The sequence below is a fragment of the Aedes aegypti genome, chromosome 2 (assembly GCF_002204515.2).
Source record: "Aedes aegypti strain LVP_AGWG chromosome 2, AaegL5.0 Primary Assembly, whole genome shotgun sequence".
NCBI classification, from domain to species: domain Eukaryota; kingdom Metazoa; phylum Arthropoda; class Insecta; order Diptera; family Culicidae; genus Aedes; species Aedes aegypti.
In genome coordinates this window covers 407,596,076-407,619,744 of record NC_035108.1, presented here as the reverse complement: position 1 = coordinate 407,619,744, position 23,669 = coordinate 407,596,076, and the positions used below count along the sequence as shown (strand labels likewise).

The 23,669-nt window shown below is 35.8% G+C and overlaps 1 protein-coding gene across 7 annotated transcripts in view; it reads right to left on the bottom strand.

Moving 5' to 3' along the window:
• Positions 1-22,946, bottom strand: part of LOC5564842 — a 79,532-nt gene extending 56,586 nt beyond the window's left edge. The window contains exons 1-3 of one of the 7 annotated variants that reach the window (XM_021847317.1): positions 22,594-22,946; positions 13,208-13,351; positions 12,846-13,123 (exon numbers count right to left, since the gene is read on the bottom strand). In XM_021847317.1, the coding sequence (XP_021703009.1) occupies positions 12,846-12,910 (65 nt within the window). In that variant the 5' untranslated portion in view covers positions 12,911-13,123; positions 13,208-13,351; positions 22,594-22,946. Of the gene's footprint in view, positions 1-12,845; positions 13,352-13,525; positions 13,725-22,593 lie in introns of those variants that run through there. The other 6 variants (XM_021847318.1, XM_021847314.1, XM_021847315.1 and 3 more) reach the window with 6 other exon arrangements.
• Positions 22,947-23,669: the final 723 nt, after the last annotated feature.

Here is a 23,669-nt window from a genome sequence, read left to right as displayed (position 1 = left end):
TCCTATATAGAAAATGGAAGTAAAACAATGCTTGTATTAACAAAATCATAACACTGTCCTTAAGTTAAAATAAAACTTGAAACCAGTCGAATTGTTTTTCTCGATTTCAGCTCTTGCCCGATTTTGTCAACCCTAATTGCAGCATGGGGCTGACAAAATCGGGACATTACTGTATAATTTATTGAATTATTTATTTTCTGTATATTTCATAATGCTCACTATGTTTGTAAATAGTTTGTAGTTTGAACCTTATAAAGAGATATAGAGAGCAGCAGAGTAGATATAAGTGTATTTCGCAGGTTTAAAAACAAGGGAGTAGGCAGAAGCAGTAATCATTAATGGAGATCACTACGCATTCGGGTGGTAATATGGAAATGATTGATAAACATTTTTGACATGGGGGGTACTAAACAACAGGCATTGGGGGTACTAACATATTGCATATTGGACGAGGGAGTCGTGGATAGCAGGCCCAAGTTTCGGAGCTGATCGCAGTTTTAAATTTTGTCCATAGTTGTTATTTAAGACAACTATGTTTGTTTAGTTTTGTTTTTAGATGAATTTGGTTTTTCACAAACTTTTCATAAATTTAATTTTGAAGAGAATGATGCTAAGAGCTTTGAATTTTTTTAGGAAATAACAAAGTTATGATGACTTCAATGATCGTCATATTCCATAACTTGAAAATTAACCTTCAAGTCGCTTGCACCACCTCTAAATTTTAATATTTTTGGCTTAACATTTGAGGTATGTCTTTTTATGTGATTTGAGATCAGAAGAGCACACGAATTTTTGGTTTTGAGAACTCTCGAAAAATAAGTTGCACCCTACTGTGTACTCATAAACAAAGACGTAAAACAAGTTGCGCTCCATATGGGATGTAAAGTCAACGTGAGAAAAAGATTACGAATTTCCAAATTTACAGACTGTTATAACAGTTTAAATGTTACCGATGCTGAAAGTTAGGAACATTTTCATTAAGGTCAAACAAACATCACAGCCGTATTTTTATTCGATGACGTCCAACCAGCACGGTTCACATGAAGTACACCAACTTCATCGTCTTACGCGAATCACCACCCAGCAAAATCCGTCAGTCGTCGTTTCGTTCATGGTAAAAATGGCTTCATCTAGCGTGCTATAGGTATCTGTGGACATGGAAAATTGCCAACGATAACTACCGGAGGGGTTCAGATAGTCGTAGTGGTACACACGCAGCCATTCAGCAAGACTAAGCTGAGGGTCGTGGGTTCGAATCTCACCGATCGAGGATCTTTTCGGGTTGGAAATTCTCTTGACTCCAAGGTTATAGAATATTTTTGTACCTGACACACAATAATACATTAAATGTTCAATTACGAAATAGAGCTCTCAGTTAATAACTGCGAAGGTGCTCATAAGAACACTAAGCTGAGAAGTAGCTGTTCCAGTAGGGACGTAGTGCCAGAAAGAAGAAAAATAAACGCCTTCTCGCTGCCTGCCGGAGAGTGCGATAGTTGGTTGGTGGGCCGATGATGGGTATGCAAATCGCATCACACAGCTCGAGAAGAGCAAGTAAACCAATCATGCTGCTGAGGCGGCGGAACGCGCTGCAAGTGATTGGATAATCTTTCAACGGAGAAGCTTCAATTTGACCGACTTTGAAGCCTTCTCGCACAAGTAAGCGCAAATCGACCGCTTGAGACGGCAAAAGCCGAACGAAATTAGTGTTATCATATCGATAATAAGCACTCGCCTCAGTTCACATCAGTTCCCTCGCTCCGCACCTAAGACAAGAGGGTCTCAGTACCACGCCCTGTCAAGAACAAATCGAATACCGTCAGCCGGGGCTTGTTTTGACATTGTTTGAATATTCTTAAGCTTTGTGAATTTAGGCAAACAAAACTACGAATTCACCTGACGGTGGTAATCCTTCTTGGACACCGTCTAGGAAAAAAAGCTCTCAGAAGGTCACGTCGACTATTCCCTGAATATGAATGCTATTACAAACAAAAGTAGGGGTGAATTTATGAATTTACAGATCCCTTACAAACTCTCTATAACTCGATATTATAGGGACCATTCTATAACACAAAACCAGTGCAAATGCGATCCAAAAGACCAATGAGGTAGCCATGAAAACCAACGTTTACGATAGTTCTCTTACTCGATATAGAGATACTGAATATCGAGTAAAAGAGAGTTCACTGAACAGTTTCCTGTATAGTTTTTTTATTATTTAACAAACAAACTAACAGTTTTAATTTATATAAAAGACGTAAAAATTGAACTTTCATAAGTTATTTTCATGAACGAATAGAATTAAAAGTAGCCCCACCTGACGGTACCTTCACAGGTTGACGGCTGACGAACGGTCAACAAATTATTTTTCCTCCGAACCGGTCAAGCGGAACCAAACAGTTTAGAAGTCCGTTATCTTATCTGGTTTCAGAAATTGTCGTCCGTCGCTGAAGACGATATCGCATGAAAGGATTTCCATTGTGCAGTGCAGTGCAGCTTAACTAAACGGGTAGTAGCACAACTGGCGGCAGACTAAACACTGATGTGATTGTATCCGTGAAGGTTACGACACACCGGTATCAATCAAGTCATGCGAGGTGACAACTGCATAGCGATCGGCTCGGAATCTGCAGCTTATCGATACATAGCTCCACACCAGGTATGGCGTCAATTCGCAATGGATTAGCTATAAAGTGTGAAGTTCATGGACAGAATTATTGCCTTGAAAACGGTAGACAGTTTTATAGGATTGTTTGCCGTTGGAATTCATGTGGCGAAGGTTTAATGATGATGATGATAGAACAAGTAAATAGAAATATACGCTTCAGGTATTACTACAAGCCAGGTTTTGCGACTAAAATCATCTTTAAGCCTTTAAGATTGATTCTTCAAATCATAAGTAAATCTAATAGATGAAAGAATCTGAAGGCTATTGTACTGATCTTGCTCTTCTAGACGTAAAAAAAGCACTCGACAGTGTTTGGCATGAAGGTTTGATTGTAAAATTTAAATCTTTTGTTTTCCTGTGAATAATCTGAAGTTTTCTGTCAAATCGTACGCTTTAAGTTAGTTATCGGAACTCAAAGTCCGAAAGACTTCCTGTAAGTGATGGTGTTCCCCAAGGCAACATTTTGGGACCAATATTATGCAATATTATCACATCTGACTTACCTGAGTTACCTCAGGGATGTCAAAAATCTTTGTTTGTGGATGACACAGGCCTCTCCGCCAAAGAACGAAGCCCCCGTGCCATCTGTAGTAGATTGCAAAAAAGATAGGATATTTTTTCTTCATATTTGCGAAAATGGAAAATTTCTCCTAATGCTTCTAAAACTCTTATAATTATAATATTCCAGAATATACCAAGAGCTCTTTATATGAAAACTTCAAATAGACATGTTGTTACGATGGTAGGGGTTCCAATAAATTGGTCCGATGAAGTTAAGTATATAGGGTTCATGCTAGATAAAAATTTAACTTTCAAAAATCACATTGAGGGCATTCAAGGCAAATGTTAACAGAAAATCAAAACTCTATCTCCAGAACAAGCTTTTGATCCTCAAACAAATTTTAAGGCTAGCCATGTTGTATGCTGTACCAATACGGACTAGCTATTGTAATACCAGGAAGAAAGCTCTGTAGAGGATTCAAATTTTGAAAATGATTCTGAAGCTCCTTTGCTGGTATAGTAATAATGAGTTACATAGAATACCCAATGTTGAAACATTGGAACAAATGTCGAATAAAATTATGAATAATTTTAAACTAAAATCGGTGCATGCAATGATTAATTCATCATATATTTAGGTTAAGCTAGGTTAAGTTAACTGAAAGCGTTTTTTTTTCTTTTATAAGCAGGAGAAATGAACTCACGTGTAAAAAATCTGAACTGCTACGGCAAATGAAATGTAATATGTTGTTACCAAAATGTTAATAAAATATGATGATAGTGTTGCCTAACAAAGAACACCTAGATATAAGAAAACATTTTAATGATTCAAATGATACTAATCAAGAAATTGAAAAAAAAAAGATCTTTGAATGTTTTTATGCCGTTGTTTGTTTCTTTATGGGGATACAGTCCAATGAATTTGTATAATAACTTCTGATTAAATTAGCTTAATCAATTTGTTTTTAGCAATTTTTTTATAAAAGCTTTGTTTGTTTTTGATTTTGGTTAACTTACACCTTGACCGTCTTTGGATTATTTTAAAATCTTTATCAAAATGAGAGAAAGTTTGGCAATGAAACTTTCTAAGAACTTTGTAAAGAGACATGGAAAAAATTTAATTATTCGAAAAACTCTAGTGCTAGATGAATTCCTGAAACATGTTTGGTCGATTCCGTACGGGAATTACATATAGTGAATCTTCAGCGGAATTTGTGTAGCAATATTTAAACTAATGTCTGAAGAAATTGTTCTTTTTCTAAAGAAATCTAATAGATAATTCCTGCAAAAAACATTGGAGCTACATCTGACAAAAAAAATGATTCATGACTGATCACTGGAAAATTGATATCTTCTCATTGGTTTTTTTTTAATCCCTGGAGTTATTTAAAAAAAATTAATGAAATTCATGAAACATTGGAAGAATTTCTTAATATTTGAAGATAGTTTTCGAGGAATACTTAGCAGAACCCATATTTTCTCATGGAGGGATCCCATGAGAAAATATCCGTGGAGGAATTTCTAGAAGCATCTTTAAAGGTAGGCCTGAAGAAATTTTGCGTAGCTTTTCAAAAGGACCTATATATAATTGAGAGGCTCTCTTTGATTACTTCACTTTAATCAATAACTGAGGTACACTTACCTCGTCAGTTGCGTTTTTGTATGAAATGCTAAACAGGGACATTGTCTTTCGATCTACAGTGAAAAACTTCCCAAAAGCTTCAGTATCGCATAATTATAATCGAAATCTTTTTGTAAAGCTTGTAATCATTGGATAAATTTCTGGAACCTTGAAAAATACTTGGAGTAATCTCTGGATAAGCAACCGGGTTTCAAATTTGTAAATTTTAAACTTTCCAAGTGTTCTAACGAAATTTTCAGGAGATGTTTTTGCTCAACACAAAAAATGTCTTATTTATTAAGAGATCGGTTTGTTTTTTTTTTGTAACTCCCACACAGTTTCTATACAGGGTGTCCTAGAAAGTATGGGCCATTACTGCCATTACGAGACTAGTGCAGATAAAATCTGATTTTCACACATTTTAATCTTGCAGTTATCAAGAGCAGAGTTCGAATTTTGAGTGATTTTTCGCTACCTGTTTGTTGATGGCCATACATTTCTAGAAGCTTTTTTTATCAGTTTTGCAAAAAAAAACCTGAAAAAATATATTTATCATTGCCGATCGATGAATAATCAGGCTATATCTCATTTTAATGAAAATTTCAAACATAAGTAAATGACATTTGAATAGGAACTAAAAATCCGGTTTCAGCTGTAGTCGATTTTAAAAACGGTCAAATCTAAGTCCTTATATATTCATAACTAGTTAAGTTCTACCAAAACACAAAAGTAGGGTCTGTGCTGGCTAGATAAGCATTGATTTTCTAACATAAAAATGTCAATATGAAAGTTTATTTTATCGATCAAAATTTGCTGGCCCATACTTTCTGGGACACCCCATAGAATAAAAAAATTGCTAAAAAATCAATTTTCTCAAAATTAGTTTTTCATTACTGACTAAAAATAGGAAATTGAAGACCGCTTGCCAGAAAAAAAGAGATCATAGAGAGCCCTAAAAAGAATCAAGAAGAGGCTAGAAAGAGACCAAACAGGAACAAAAGAAAAACAATAAGGGATCATTCAAATATGACGTCCATCATTTAGGGGAGGGGGGGGGGTTCTACGAAAGTGTGACAGTACGTGTATAAGGTATTGGAAAAAACGTGGCAGAGGGGGGAGAGGGGTCTAGAAAATTGAATTGAATTGAATTGAATTGTCTATTTGAATATTTCCCAAGAGCCAGGAGATAGGCTGCATTCCTTCAAAAATTCTTTGAGAATTTTTTCATGAAGATCCCAACTCTTCCAGTGATTCATGCATCGATTGCCCTGGGACATTCTCCCAGACTCCAAGCCAAAACGTCCTCTAAAATTCAATCAATAACTTCCCCAGAAAGTTCTACGGGTTTCCTTTCAAGTTGTTTTATAAGATTTCAACAAGGAATTTCTCTAGAGATACCTTCGGCAATTAATCAAGAGATTCCTTCTAAAATTCCTACAGAAATTCCTCCAGTAGAGCTTTGAGATTTTCTCAAATAAGTCCTAAGTAAAAAGTGTTTTCCACAATTCTTCCAGGAATGTCTGCAGGTAAATGTCAAGAATTTTTTTGTCAAAGATAAATCCATGAGGTATTTCTAAAGGAAATCCTAGAGTTATCTTTGATAAAAGTTGAAAAAGTTTTAATGACATCCTCTTATGGAAGTTTTCGAAGATTTCCTAGATAAATAGTTAAGATAATCAAAAAAAAAAAAAAAATGAATCCAATCTCGGAGCAGTAATCCGCAGGATTTTCTATAGAAATTTCTCGAAAAACATTGATGAGAATATTTATAGAAATTTTTGTAGGAATGATCGGAGGAATTATTGAAAAATGTCTGTAGTGTAAACTGGTGAAAAAACTTGAATAAACATTTGAAGATTGCATGGGATTTTTTTAGATACTTTTTAAGAAATGCTTGGTGAAACTGCAGGATTTGTCCGAAGAACCCCTTAAGGTGTTTTGAATTTCGGGGGGAAACGTGGATGAATTCTTAAAGGAATCCACATGAACATTTGGAGCAATTCTTGTTAGTTTTCTTGTAAAAAAAACGCTTAAGCTATTTTTTTCAAACACTCTGGAATGAACTTTTGTGTTTTTCCTCGGACGAAATTATGTAGAAGTATTTTGAAGACCTCCAAGAGTAACGACTGCAGAATGTTTTTGAAGGATTAGTGAAAAATATCTGAAGGAAAATCTAGGATAGTTTTGGAAAACAAATCATACTAATACCTGAGGAAATTACTGAAGGTAGCAGGTTTGGAGTTTTGAAAGATTTTTGGAGCGAATTCTGGAGAAATCCCAGTTGGAAAAAGTATTTTAAATAAAAATCACAATGAAAATTCCTGAAGCTTTTCCTCGGGGAATCTGAGACGAATTTCTTGAAGTGGCTCTTGAGCCCGTTATAGTCTCTGAGGGTTTATTTGGGGCCTATAGAATTTTGCATCAAGATTCAATGTAAGCAGAATAAGGCAAAATAATAAACTTTAAAGACCATTTTGGTTATAATAAATTTGAAAATAGAGAAACCTCTCTGTAAAGAAACCTACTACTGGTCCGGTCGTTTGGAAGTTGTGTAATCATTCATATTGAAAAATATAAATATCTTTTATATTATTATCCTTTTAATATCAATTTTATTAAACAAATTTGACAAAAATAGAACAAAATGCTTGTCTTTACAACCAGTGAGGTTGTTCTAATTTTTCCAAATATTTCTAGGCCTTTCCTAATACATTTGACCCGGTTAATCGCAAAAATTTTCTGGAGAAACTAATGATGCTTCAAAAATGACATCGCGCAGAAACTCCGTCAAATAATTCGCTGGAATTTCTCCATCATTTCTGCAAAAAATGTTTCAAAAAATCGTTTCTTGAAGCAATTGTTACATTTTATTATAGGAATTTCATAATAGATATTCTCAATCATTCTTCTCACGAGTCAGAACTGAGGTCATGCACAAACCATGTCACGCTTCATTACAGGGTGTCTACTCGTTTATCAAAATGAAATTCCCTGATATTTCCAGGTTTTTTTCAGGTTCTTTCAAATGATTCGAGGCGCAAGAAATAATCTTATTTTATATGGCTTAAACAAACTAATGACATATTTTAAAGTGTTTATAATTTAATAGCTATTTACTCTACTCTTTACATTTTTTAAAGCAATCTGGAGCTATTACAATATCCAATATTCTAATAATAAGGTGCTAAATATATCTAAGCTTAAATATTATTCAGTTGAATTGTATTTGATCATGATGATGTTTTCTATTCCGTTTGTAAATTCTCTGTTCGTCATTGTGAACTGCGTTGTCGTGCAACAAGAGGATTATTCATTAATTTCCATGGGTTATTTGAACACCTGATATGCAAAATTAATTCTTTTTTTATTAGTGACAATATTTTAACATAAAAATTCCGTTTACCGATGTTTCGAGAGTTCTTAATTGAATAATTGTTACGAAATTTAACATCAATAATTGTTTAATACCAGATTGTTTTTGCAAAATTGGATTTTTTTTATATCAAATATTTTCCAATAATTTTAAAAATGGTTACAGTAATCAGTAGCAAAGAGTTTGATTCCTGATAGAATCAGATCAGACATTTTTCTGAGAATAATTCTTAAAGTATTTCTAATTTTTCGTGACATTACGACAAATAAAACATTTTGTATAACTGTATGCAATTTCAATGATTTTCTCAAGCAATCTCATCAAAAATTATTTTAGGTATTCGCCCAAAGATTCAGATATAACTTCAAAGATTTCTTTAAGTTAGATAGATGGACAGAATTCCTACAAGATTATTTTTTTATATTTAAAAATACAATCTGGGTTTTTCCAAAGAATACCACAAAAATTACCTCATAGGCTAAGAGATTCTATCAGGAATTTCTTCATATATTATTTCAGATATTCTTCAATAAAGCCCTTAGTCTCCCAAGATTTTAACCGGCAATTCTCCCATCGGTTTTTCTTGAACATCTTCCAAGACTCCCGTTTAAAAACTGTTGGAATATTCAATCAGAAACTTTTCCAGATGCCAATAGGAATTTCTCAGGATTTCTTACAAAAATGTTCTTCAGAATTTCTTTAAGATTTTAGCTAGGATTTTTGTTAACGTTACCTTCAGGAATTACTTCAGAGGTTGCTCATAAGATTTCTTTGGGAATTCCTCCAGTAATTCTAACAGATTCCTCAAGGAAGTTTTCAAAAAAAAAATTTCAAGCATTCATCCAGGAGTTTTTCTTCAATGAAGGAATGAATTTTTCCACAAAACTATGGAATTGAAATTTGAAAAAACTCATGACGTATTCCTAAAGCAAATAGTAAACTTGTGTATGTTATTGTGTCAATTTTGATGAATAAGGATTTCTAGAAGAACTCACTCTTGATGAAATTTTAGAAGATTTTCTAGATTTTTGCTAAGATAATAAAAAAAATAAATCAATTGAATCTCTTGATAACATATTGCAGAATTTTGTGAAGATACTTCTTGAAAAACATCAGGCGAAATACCTAAAAAAGTGTGTAGGAATGATCGATGGATTTCTTGGCATAATTGCTGTAGTGTTATCTGGTGTGGTACATTTAATCACCTTTTGGAGATTCCAACAGATTTGTTGACTAATGTTTGAAAGAACTGCAGTTATCCTGTTTTCCAAGAAAATTTGTATAGAAACTCAATAATTTACTCGGATAACACCTTGTGGAATTTTTGAAGTAATTCTTTACAGTAACCGTGAATGAAATAGCATAGCAATTCTTGTCGGGTTCCTTGAAAAAAAATCCTTAAACGAATTTTATCAAAAACTCTGGAGTTGACCTTGGCGGGTTTTCTTGGAAGAAAATATGTGGAAATCTTTGGAAGATCTTTTAGAGCAACAACTAGAGAAAACTAGAGAGAGTGAAATAGGAAGGTGAAAAATACTGGAAGTAGTAGTGCTGAACCAAATTCTGGAGAAATACTTTAAGCATCCTTTGAAAAATTGCTAGAAGAATTGATAGAGGAATCTCTTGAAGAATTTCTGAAGAGAACCCTGTACTAGTACCTGAAAGTATTCCAGGTGAAATCTCTGAAAAAATCACTAGGATAATTCATGAAGATTTTCTCGAGAAATATGAGATGAAATTTTGCACTTCAAGCAAAATAAGGAAGAAAGGGACTTTAGAGACCCTTTCGAATAAAATAAAGACTGCAGAGACCTTTCATCACAAATAAAGACTTGCATTAATATAGAGAACAAGTTTCCAAAAACAAACCTGCTACCAATCCTACAAATGAGAATCCTTTACTGATCAAATATGAAGATATTAAAAAAAATAAATCATATTTTGGTAAGTCGATAAAATTTCATAATCAAAAAGATCCTCACTGAACAGTTGAAAGAGTGGTTTGAAAGCGGCGCAGCCGAATTTTTTTCAATTCCAGATAACTTTCCAGCAAATAGTAGTTAGCTCTGGGTTTTTATGCCAAAATTCTTTGTCGCGAACATAATTTATCATAAATTACAGACTCAAAATAATTTCCCTGATTGTGATCGCAATTCCCTGAGAATTCCAGGTTTTTTCCAGGTTGAATAAAATTCCCTGATAATTCCAGGTTTTCCAGGTTTTTCCAGGTAGTAGACACCCTGCATTAGGCAGGAAAATATCATGAAAAACCTTATGATGTTTCCATCCTCCATAAGTCGTTGATCGAGTTTGTATGTATATTAAACAGATTAAGAATAGTTTAATTTATATTTCAATCTTTCTGCTGATCTCTTTTTTTTAATCGTGAGTAGGACAATCCTTTGACTGGTGTTTTTGTCCCACCTGTTCTATCCATTCCCGGGCCACAAAATAGTGATTATAGGATTTCTTAACGGATAAGGGTGAATTTTGTTCTTTTCATTGTCTTATAATTGATAGCAAATAAAATAAAATTTTAAGAACTAGAGAAAGTTTTTTTTTTCATACAATTCCAAAAGAAATTCGCAGGTGGTTTTCTTGGAGGAATCCCTAAAAATCTTTAAAGTTAGCCCTCAAGAAGTCATTGGAGGAACTGCTGAAATTGAAGGATTCCTAAATAAGTCCATGGTGGAGTTCCTAGATAAATCTTCTAACAAATTCTTAGTGATATTCTTGGACAAATATTTGCAGGAGAACATTAAGTATTCATTGATAAATTATTTAAAAAAAACATGTAGATGTTCCTGGTTTCCTGAAGCAATCCCTGGTTTGTTTTTAAAATGAATCACTAAAGAAAATTTTGAGGAAGAGATTTCTGCCCGTGATCGACGTAACCATCAGCATTGCTGGGAAAATACGGCTGCATAACAATTTAATTCAAATAATATGTGCATTTGCTGAAGATTGAAATTCAAAAGTAGACTTGGGGAGATTTTTTCTTTTATGTCATACTTTTGTCAACCAAATAAGCATATGGTAGACGCACCGGTTTTGAACATAGCGCAAATTGCAGCCATTGTGAATTTAGCAATGTTTGTAATTGGGCTTCGTAGCCGTGCGGTTAGCGTCGTCAGGCAGTTAAGCGCATCGTGTCATGGGGTGTGGGTTCGATTCCCGCTTCAGCCGTTGATACTCTTCGTCAGGAATATTTCTCGGCTGTGCCACTGGAACATGCTTGTCCGTTGTCTAGTTTTAAGTTACAGTCTGTGCAGCTAAATGGCTGAAGACCGTGTCCGAGCCTTTTTTTTTACAAATCAGCATGAATCACTTCAGAGTTAGTATACCGCATTCCTAGGATACTGTTAATGAATGGTTTTAACGAATTTGACTGAAATATATGAGGAACAATAGATTTTCCTTAAAACTTTAGATGCTGTACAACTATTCCTTATTTGACCTCTCCCGTAAAAAAAATCAATGTGGTTGGCCACTGAAATTAAAAATGTGGCTGAAACTGGTTCTGGTGAACTATAATGAACAACGCGATTTTTAAGACGATAGAAGGTTTCTGCTTAGTTCTGATTTTTACCATAAACGATCTGAGAAGTCAAACGAAAGATTTGACGTATTTGGAGTATATACAGTCAGTGACATAAGTTAGCAACCAAAGGCTGTTTTTCCATACAAAATGCCCAAGTTTGGGGTGCTATATCTCAGCTTCTGGTAGTCCGAATTGGCTGAATTATTACATTGCAGTCATTTTACATAGAGTTTCAGAGGGTTGTTCAAAGACAAAAGTAAGTAACCGAGAGACTTTGTAATTTAATTCCAAAACGGTAAGTTGTGGGTTGTTGGTCTGTTCCACAAAGTTGTTCAATTTCAGAAGTTACACAAATTTTCAGAACACACCAACTTTCCACGAATGACCGTTTTCAAATTAAATTAAAAAGTCTCTCGGTTACTTACTTTTGTCTTTGAACAACCCGCTGAAACTCTATGTAAAATGACTGCAATGTAACAATTCAGCCAATTCGGACTACCAGAAGCTGAGGTATAGCTGAGAATTAAATGGTATATATGAGCAGTACTAAATTTGGCTTTTCATCCATTTTAATAGTTTGGAGATATCCTTGGATGATAATTAAAATTCTTGGAAACATCCTTAAATGAGTCTTCAGAAAAAATTTTGCAGGAATCCTTAGGGACTTTGCTGTGGGAAGCTTGAAAACATTTGAACATTTTTCAAGCAATTGAATGATATTTTGGTAAAAAATGGTGAAGTATTAATATTCCTAAATTATTCAAATTTGGACAAAATATTTTGTTTACCAACAAGTTCTTTCTCTGAGTTATTGCTAAAATTGATTTGCAAAAACAATAACATTGCTAGATGAGCGCATGCTTCACAATAGCACCAACCTCACTACTTGCTGTACCGATGAGGCAATCAAAACAAATACTGGAAAACAAAAACCCGTTCTCCTCGAATTGAGTAGTCTACAACAATCCGTAAGCACGTCAACGTGTACACCATCATCGCTCACGATAGCGGTACACAAAATAGAGATGCAAACCAAACCGAGAATACTTCACGTTGTTGGGTTTGCACACACATCTCTGCTACTTATATCGCGGAATATCTACTAGAACCATAGACATTGGATTAACGCCGTGTGACTCACCTTGTCAGGTTGGACTTGATCTCCTCCTTAAACTTCTCCAGCTGTCGTTTCATGTTCCTGTTCATTAGGGTCCGCTACACGTGTTGGAAACTGTATGACGGAATCACACCGTCTTTAGATGCATTGATTCAGCTCAGCTCGCAGATTCGGTTGTCTTCTTCACACTTTTTTTTCACATATAATTGCGGGACACAATTCACTGTTTTCCTTTCGGTTGCAATTCGAAAGGCATTCATTCACCTTGTTCCACAAAATCTCACTGCATAATCACGCTGCACCTGATGACGAATTTCGGTAATTTAGAGATGTGCACTTGGTAGAAGGGCTCGCAATTACAAGTTATAACTCAATTCAATTTTGACCTTTTCGGCTATTACCGAACCAATAATATTCACAGTCGCTTTGCCACGTTGCTTCTGGGAATTCTTCATCAGGCCATCACACGGCCGCCCAAATTTGATTCCGCTATTTTTGGAGACGACACAATTGATAACGAGGAAGCACCACTGAGGAACAAATTGCACTACATCAATATACGCGCGATAACAATTAACTTTTCCAGCGATAAAAGGCTCCAGAGTCGAGTTTTCGAATGTTCACGGGACTGGCCAACGACGGAGACCTATAGACGGGTGGTGGTTCCCATTATCGAACTTCAGATTCGTCCTCGTCTTCTTTACCTTTTTGATAACAAATCAATAAATTTTGTCCCACCCGACAGTGCGAATGTTTGCTCAGCAGAATGCGCGATAACGAACGACAACTGTCAAATGGAGAGCAGTAAAGTAACAGCAACAACAAAACACGAATCCATCGAACACTCCGATAGATGGATGGATGACTCGCCCGATTCGACGGTGTTTGGGATCTGACGGTGAACTGCTGGAAAGACCATGAGCAGCCACACCGAGAAACTGTGTGCATTGAGACTTGAACTTGTGTGCGAATGCAAATATACAGTCAGCTCACAAGAAGTGCGCTGCCATTTCTGTTAAGCAGTATTTTTGTTTGATAACTGTTTCATCAAAATTTCTTATTAGAAGAATTAAGTAGCAGGATTCCATTGTTGGTCCTTTCGTCGGAAGCAACTACTAAATTCATATTTGGCTACAATGTGTGTCTTATTGACATGCTTTTTATTGCAAAGTTACAGACAATACTGTCGAGAAAAAACACACCATGCCGAAGCTAGTGTGCTTATCATATCCCTCACCGAGCAGGAGCACTGCCTCTCGGTGGGGAGAAATAAATCGTTTAACTGTAGTATTCAGTTTGTTCTTCCTCGTCGCCCGGAGTCCCTTCGGTCAAATCACAACGTTGGGCTCGTCTCATCCTGGACGAAACATTGGTTGTGCCAAAGTACTGCTTTACCTTATGTGTATGAGTACACGTATTCAAATACCGTAATGCTCTGAAAAACTATTAAATAGTATATAAATTATATATCTTATGTTAAAACTAATTTAGTTAATTTCAGCTGTTTCATTTATTGGAGGCTCAATTGTTTTTTTACGTTTTACGGAGTCGAAATTCATTTTTGTACTTATATAAAATTATTTTTCATATGATAATAGACATGCTTATGTCGATTATGTATTTACACAGAAAACGAGCGCTCATCAAATTAATATTGTGTTTAAAGAAGGCTTCCAATGTTTGGAATCTTGTTGAATGGTTCGCTCACGTGTTGTTCGAGATTTTGCTGTGGCGAGCCAGTTCCTATTCGACAGAATAAGACATTGGTTGGATCGGTTGGATGAGCAATTGAAGTGTGAGTAGTTGTTATGGCGGGTGGATTACAGTGTTGGTAAAATTTACTAGTGTGGGGTGTGCTAGAATGTTTTAGTATGTAAGTTACACCACTCGTTCAAACATAGCAGACAATAATCGTTGCTGCACACGGTGGGCTTGCTAAAACATTTACAGCAATTTTATGAAATCAGTAGGAGAAGAGCACTAATTTTCGACCCAATCATACGGAATTCTTGTAGGTTGCATTAGTGCTTTTACCCCATCACATTACATACTCACTTCTTACAACTAGGATCTTAGAAACTTCTAAAAATGCTTGTAGATCATCACAGTTACCTACTCTGCTTAGAAATGATAATTACAGGGCTGCTACAAAAATGTCATAATCTTATTCGCGAAACCACCAAAACTTGATCCGCGGCTAGAGGTACCAATCCGCGGCAAAAAAATACTCACAAATTTAAATTTATGGTACTTCAAACTTTAGGAAACTTCAAACAGTAGGTCAAAACGTATATTTCCGACGAAAAATATTTCAGATTGCTTTGAAATATGGATTTTCGATGCACTTCGTTGATCACACCTATTTTCACGCCCTTCGGAGGTGGTGGAAGATCGAAAACCGAAAGCGACAAAAGCAAATTTGGTAGCACGTGGCTTTTCATGACATTTCTCTTTGTCAAAATGCTGTCAGATCACAAGGTTGCACCTTGCCGTCACACTTCTAAGTGCAAACTTGCAAAGTGTGCTGTTCGATTTGGTGTGACCAGCGCAATATTATGCGCAGCGCGAAAAGTTCTAAAAAAAAACGCTTGTAGATCGTCGCACCTGAACGATTTGAAGTTTTGGTGTCTTCTACGGGATCATGCTTTGGACAATCAGGAATAATCGCGCAGAAAACACCAAACCGATTTGAACTAGCTGCAACGATCTATAAGCATTTTAAGAAGTATTGAAGATCGCCATCGAGCAATGAACAGTATTTTCCGTCTAGAAGAATACTTTTATGGTGATTATAGAACGAAGCCAAACCTCAAATTTTCAAGAGCATAAGACTTGAGATGCTTGGTTGAGATGCTCCGCGTTGAAAATTTATCCCATTGGTCACCACCAGCAAGTTAGCAATTTGATTGATTTTCAACGCGAACTGTTGACACAAAAAAAAAGTCTCAAGTGTTGTGCTCTTGAAAATTCAAAGTTTCAAAGATTTAGCTTCTTCACCACAGTAGTTACGGGAGTGTTTTAATAGTGGTTCAACGAATAAAAGCAATGTTTCAAATGAATGTATTGAAATAAAGAAAAGTCCTATAGATGATCCATACTCGCATAACAGTCCCATATATATAGGAAATCCCATAGAATATGGGACTGTTATGCGAGTAAGGGCAATACATGTACCATTCGTGTTAAAATTCACGTTAATAAAGAAAAAAAAAGTACCATTCGAAAGAATTCAATTGCTGGTACGAGGGAAACACGTTAAATATGCCTCAAGCAATGTCACATACAAAACTAGTTATCCCTTGTCTCACATTTTTTACTCTTAGATGTTGAAATCTTTTGTTTGACAAAAAACGATTAACTCTTTAAGAGACTTTTCATTATTTTGTTGTGATTTTTTTTTTGTTCTCAGGTTATCCACTATTGCTAGCGGAATCCTTATTGCAATTTTTGCTCATGATTGGATAAAATCAAACATTGACCATGGTACGCCGTGTAAAAGGTGAAAGTTTGCAGAACGTTATAAAGAATTAATCAGAAACGTGTTCAATTATCTCAAGTAACATTGGTCCCCTAATGGTCATGTAGCAAATTTCGAGACTCCCAGCAAGGTGATCAATTCATACATTTGGCATAACGAAGTCATGCGACACATAAAAATTTAATAAATTTTATAGTGAATAATAAACTTCAGTTGGTTAAAATAAGATCGAGAAAGAATTTGACCATATCCGGTATTTATGGAAATGTACCCAATTCATGTTGTTAGTCGAACCAAACATCATCTGGACTCATTATTAAAATTGTCACAGTTTTATAGAGAATCCATATGTCTTTGATTTTACCACAATCTGAACACTTTTAAATCTGTACCCCGCTAATTTGCAAATCGTTCAGATTAATAATGGTTCAAACGTCATTTAGCTCATGGAACGGAGTGAAATGGAACGCTGTGGAACGGAACGCAAAATCAAAACGATACAGTGAAAGAGGTAACCAGAGACACGTTTCTAGGGTGACTAGATGTTAAAATTAAAAATGAACCCCGATGGTTTGCATGAGGTACCGTTCAAATTAGCGGGGGTGCACGGTTTAAGGAAATGTTGGTAATTTAATAATTTAGTAGCAATTCTTTTGACAATGTGACCTTTTAACTTTCTCACATTTAATCTAAATCCAAGACACATATAAAAGAGTACATAACTTTTGATATCAATAGAATGAGAATATCAAACCTCTTTCCATTAGTGCCTGTAGCGAATTGAAACGGGAAAGCAACAAGAAGCGAGAAGAAAAGTTTTAAATTCAATATGTAATAAGTTGAGAATTGTCTATACTATCTTTACCATCGGAAAGAAGTTGGCTATCTATTTTTGAAAAGTTTTGTACATTCCAAACAAGTTTTCAGATGATGACTTGCGTGTGTCTAGTTATTATACAAATGTTGTCAAATAGACGCATAAGAAAAAGTAAATCTAAATTCAAATTTGCGCTCATCCAACTACATATAAGATCGATTATTATTGAATTGAAGAGCAAACATTCATTAATTGAAACAAGAAATATTGGGTAAATATTGCTGTGTGCGTTTGAAATGCAAATATCAAATGCGGGAACACCAAATGCGGTAAGATTTTTAACAAGGAAGGCGAAGTCAAAATTTGAATTTCTTTGCTAGGTTGGCGGTGATATACATCATGGTTGCTAAGTATCCTTTGGTTACTTTGTGTTACCGCATTTGAAGCTCAGTTAGACTGGATTTGCATGTCAAACGCAAACAACAATAATATTTAAAAATTCAAAATGAGTAATTTTGTAATAATAAGTGATTTTAGGTGTGATTTTTCGAAGGACGAATGCAACAATGTTCTAGAATTTAAGTTCCATAAGAGTTGAAATTCTTTGCTGACACGAATACTCGATAAGTTGAGGGACAATCCAAACAAAATATAAATTCTATTCTTATCGTAAAAATATGAAATACATTTCTTTAAATTATGTATGTATTGTACAACAATACATTGATTGCTATTTAAAACAACATATAAACTATATACTTGTTTTAATTAATTATGATTCGCGGTTTACGGCTCACCAGCCGAGTGGAAGTTTAACAACTACCGAAGAACTAAACATTACATATACTTTGGAATTATATTAAATGGACAAATTGATGTGAAGTTTGGAATAAAGTTACATGTCTCGGTGATAATTGAACTCACGACTCCCTGTTCTCTGGATAGGGCGCGTAGGGGTAGCCACGAGAGGATTCATGGACGCAGAAGTCTGAGCTGAAATCGAATTCAGGTTACCACTGGGGTTATTCCTATCTGGCATTTTGAAATGAACACGGAAAAGAAAACACACCTAAAATTTGAGTTCAAACTTGACTGTGACAACATTTCATAAATCTCAAAAATAAACATATTTTTTTGTACTTAAACAACGAAAAACACTTGAAAATTGAGCAAAAATGTGTTTCTGGTCTAAACTTAAGCGTTTAGTACTGAAAATTTGATCAAGGCGAAAGTCCCATTGGGAAAATCATGATGTCGAGAAAAATGCTATTAAACATAAAACCCAACATTTTCGTTTTGCCGGACTGGCAGTAGAAAATGCTGGTGACATTGTACAAAATTGTTGCTAAACAACTCTGAAAAATTTTAGCTCGATCGGTGAAACTATATTTTAGCGCCAACCGTTCAAAGTTTGTATGAGATTTACTATGGTAAAACTTACTTTTGCATAAAAAAATCCTCAAAGGTCACCCATTGACCTCTATAAAAAATCTGAACACAAACAATTCGACACTTGTGAAAAAAGTTGTTCAATGAAAACCTATTAGCGAGGTGACGTGGATTAACACGTAAAGGAATAACAATGATAACGAAATTGGGCAAAATTAACGAATAGTCTATGCTCATTAACTTTTTTTCACAAGCATCGGATTGCTATCTATCGAGATTTGTGTTCAGATTTTTTATAGAGGACAACGGGCGACCTCTGGCGATTCTTCTTTGCACAAATAAGTTTTCCCATAGTAAATCCCATACAAACTATGAACGGCTGGTGCTGAAATATAGTTTCACCGATCGAGTTGAAATTTTGTACAGTTGTTATGGGACCTAGATGCAGCCCAAAATGTGGACTGGAGCGAGAATCTAAATTTTTCATATAACCGTGTCCCAGGCTAATAAATAATCCTGAGGTGTGTCTGGAGCTTTCCTGTTTCTCGGCATTTGGTGTTGCAGACACTTAGTTTGACCTTGTAAATATTGTCGACGATGCTAGTGACGATTTGCGTAATCTTGCGGCGGCCAAACAAGCTTCTCACTCTTCCCTTTTGGTTTTAACCTGCCGGAGATTCTGATAATTATTGGCCGTAGGGCGATTGTAAATGGAGCAGTAGAATAGTCCTAGGAAAACTATTTTGCTATACTTTAGTTTACAGGTAGCTAGCCTGTTGTGGTGTAACTATTGATCGAAGAACAGGAAAAGTCGTTAGGGTAGAACCTTTCTAAAACAAACCTTTTTTTTCTTGTTATTAGATGTTTGTACTTTCTTGATTTGTTTAACTGTTTCTATAAGGAAATACAAATCGGTATGTAAACTTTCAGAAATCATCACAGGAATAAATTAACTAGAATTTCTTCGAATTTAGTACCATACCATTTAATTTCACTAGTTTGTATCCTTTGACAGATACGCGTATTTCGATCTCAACTGTAAGGCCGTCTTCAGTGTCGTGTACTAGACTCGTGTACTAGAGTCGAGTCTAGTACACGACACTGAAGACGACCTTACAGTTGAGGTCGAAATACGCGTATCTGTCAAAGGATACAAACTCTAGTGGAATTAAATGGTATAGTACTAAATTCGTTATTTTCATCTACTTATAGGTATTCTACTAAAAGCTCGAAGATTTATTATAGAATTTCTTTATCATCATCGAATATGGGACTGTTATGCGGGTACTTTCAATGCGACGTTCATGGTATGGAATTTTTTCACATTTCATCCATAAAACATACAATTTGGAGTATGATTTTAGAAAATACACTAAAAATGAATACTTTTCATGAAGCTAACTTCAAAGTGTTAAAAAATCAAATGGGACTGTCATGCGAGTATGGGCAGTTTAGGACCCTGTTGGAAGGAAAAGTATAGTGTTACATCGGCCCTTGGAGTATGTTGTGCGAACCACCTCAAAGGCATTATTCATCAATTCGTCACAAAATGACAACATTGGTTTTTGTTTGAACATTTCGCGAGGATCTACGCCTTGGGGAGGCGAGAAATATTCGAAAAGATACTCGACTGGCGAGATTTGAACCCACGATCCTAAGCATGTGCGTTCACGGCTACGGCTATTGGGGCCCCAATTTCGAGTATAAATTTCAAATAATTGCATGAAACGTACCATTATGAAGGACTTGAACCTTTCTTCACGTAGGTAAAGTGGAGTCCGAAATGCTCATGAATTCAATTTCTCGATAGGTAACTGATCCAGTTTAAGGGTTTAAATGGATTTGAAAAAGTGTGAAGATTTGATTAGCGGCGATCCCGTTGACTGGAAAGTTTGTCCTATCTATATAAAGACCTGAATTGAACCTACATAAATCTCTTGAAAAAATGTCCAACGTGCTCTAGTTTTTTTTTTTTTTAATTTGTGGTTAGGTCACTTTGTTTTTCCATATAACGGAGCGGTGAAAATCAAGGTTAAGTTGATTGAAAGCATTTTTTTCTCTTATAAACAGGTGAAAACAACTCAATAAAAATTCTGAACTACTACGGCAAATGAAATGTAATATGTAGTTTGAAAAATGTTGGTAAATGCCTAATTTAGTTTTACCAAATTAGGATGACAGTGTTTTCTAACACAGAGCACCTAGATATAAGGAATAAATGTATTGTTTGGAATGAAACTAATAAAAAAAACGTTTTGAAAATTTGGTTTATAGCAGAACGTGAAGAATTTCGTCTGCGAAACTCGGCACGTAGGATCGATAAACTAAGTTTGTTTATTTTTCTCTCTTGGAGCTGTTTGAATAAGTTTTCGAGATTTTTCGTAATCAAAAGTTCAAAAGACCCACTGAACAATAACAACTTACTCAACTCATCGTATTGCCAACACTCCCATGCATCCAGCCTACGAAAGTGTGCGCACGCTACTGTTTACAGTTCTCGCTAAAACCGTGGCCAGACCCCGTCGTCTGATTCGAGGGGAAGCAAACGTTTTGAAGAACCGCAAACAAGTAAACAAGGCGCCCGCCCGACACCAACACCAGGAAACATTGGGGGGCGACCCAGACTAAAACAGAAACAGAGCGAGTTGCTGCTGATTGACTGAGTGTATGAATGAGATCATCGACCACGGGAACGGGAACGAAAAAGGCAAAGCTGCGAGGATCTATACCCTATTAGCCAGTAGCAAGCAGCAAGCAGAACATTATCCACCCATATCATCGCGGAACAAATACAGGGCTGATAGCGGACAGACAGCAAAGTATAAGTGACTAGTTTTCATCCTAGGCCATTCATTTGCTTCAAAACAAGAAGCTACATACTCGGTTACCAATGGCTTTTAGGGCGAGATCACAAGTTATGCGAGATAGGCTACTAAATATTTAATCGAAAATTACTAACGTAAACATTCACGTTTTGCAGATCTGCCCTTTTCAAATGTTTTGCTAGAGTTTACAAAAACATTGATTTAATGAATCATTTTTGTTTGACAATTAACTTAGTGACATTATGTTGCAAATAGTGACTTTTTGTGCTCAAGTCTCGCATACTCTGAGATAACGCCCTAAAAGCCATTGGTAGCCACGTGTGTAGCTCGTTGTTTCTGAGCAAATCTCGCATACTCTGAGATAACGCCCTAAAAGCCATTGGTAGCCACGTGTGTAGCTCGTTGTTTCTGAGCAAATCTCGCATACTCTGAGATAACGCCCTAAAAGCCATTGGTAGCCACGTGTGTAACTCGTTCTTTCTGAGCAAATGAAAGAATAAGCATCCAAACCAACATCACGGGCAGGTAGATAATGATCCTTTCTTTTCCATAGCGTTGTTAAATAACATGAAAATCCATTCAAATGCTCAGAAACTACGAGCTACACACATGGTTACCAATGGCTTTTAGGGCGAGATCAGAAGTTATGCGAGAAATGAAAGAATAAGCATCCAAACCAACATCACGGGCAGGTAGATAATGATCCTTTCTTCCACATAGTGTTGTTAAATAACATGAAAATCCATTCAAATGCTCAGAAACAACGAGCTACACATATGGTTACCAATGGCTTTGTGGGCGAGATCAGAAATGCGAGAAGTGGAAAAAGTGATTCGTTACTAGCCCTGAAAATATGATGAAAACGCTGCACAAACACAATAAAAAATATAAGCCGATACCAACATGTAAAAGGGAAAAATTGCACAAAAGTAACTTATCATCCCAAATTTGACATTGAACTTATGAAAAACTCCAGATTTAATTGTGATTTTTCACATTTTGACTCGTTTCTTTGTTTAAACCACTGAACATAACTTTGCGAAACAGATGAGCACCATTACCGAAAAAATGGCCTCAATGGATCATAATTGCACCAAATCGATTAAAATTGGAGCACACATGATATATTTAGGCGAGAGTGGCAAGCTCAGTAATTAGATTATCCATTTGATTCCCACTAAAACTAGCACTTTCTGTTTCTACATCATACACCGTCGAGCCAAAAACCGAAACAAAGTCCTTCAACAGATGATTCACACAGACCTTATTCTTCTTTCCTTCGTATGGAAGACACACCACGTACGTTTTCTTGTCTGTTCTCTAGATGGGGCTTTCCCAACGAGAGGACTAGATTTTCTACAGCTTTTCTTCTATCTGTCAGACGCAACACTCACTCGCGATTTATTTTTCTTTTTTCCGATCACAAAATCACAAATTCCTTGACAGCCACGACACGGCGACAGCGATACTGGCGCGACTAGCGGGACTATCGCACATTTGACAAATTTCGCATGAGAAGGCGCTAATCTGGATCAGACCCACGACCGATAGACGAAGACACGACACGACGGTACACCACACTCAAGAAATCGCAATGGACTGAGCGACAAACGCAAAACGAAGTGAGCTCACGAGATGGGAGAACGAAAAATAAAATACCGATGCAAATTGTGGGGCTTTGTAGAATTGGATTTGTTGGAACCAACACAACGAACGATATGTTTCAATGAAAAAGACATCGCCACACGAAACAAACTTCTAAAGCTACGCGAGATGCGTTGTGTTTGTGAGACATGGCGAAGTCTGTACGCAATCCAGACAGATTCATGTTGACGTTATGCTGAGTGCGTATGAGTATGCTGTATGCTCGGTGACTTGATTCGATATGTTGGGTAGAAAATTTTCTTTTGCTACATGGTTTGCATCTTCGATGAGCTGTAAGGTAGTATGCCAGAGAGAATATCCAATAGGTTTCCTATTGGATTAGGGTCGATGTACCAATAGCCGCATAGCTAAGAACACAAATTCGTATGAAATCGAAAAATAACGCTATCTTTATTATGTTTTCATCATCTGAAAGATTTTTATCTTGGTTTTGTGGGAAAAATATGAAAACTACGAAAACTCAAATGTTTGCAATTATTATCGCGTGTGCCACAATAGGAATACATGTGCCTATAGTAGCACTATTTCTAATTTCTGTTCCTATAGTAGCACTAGCATCACGGCGTTGGTAAAATACTTATCAAAACCGTATGTTCACAAAACTTTTATATTTTTCCTACAAAGTGTGGATCAAAAGCTTTCGTTTGATGTCAAAAAAGTTCTCAATTCATCAA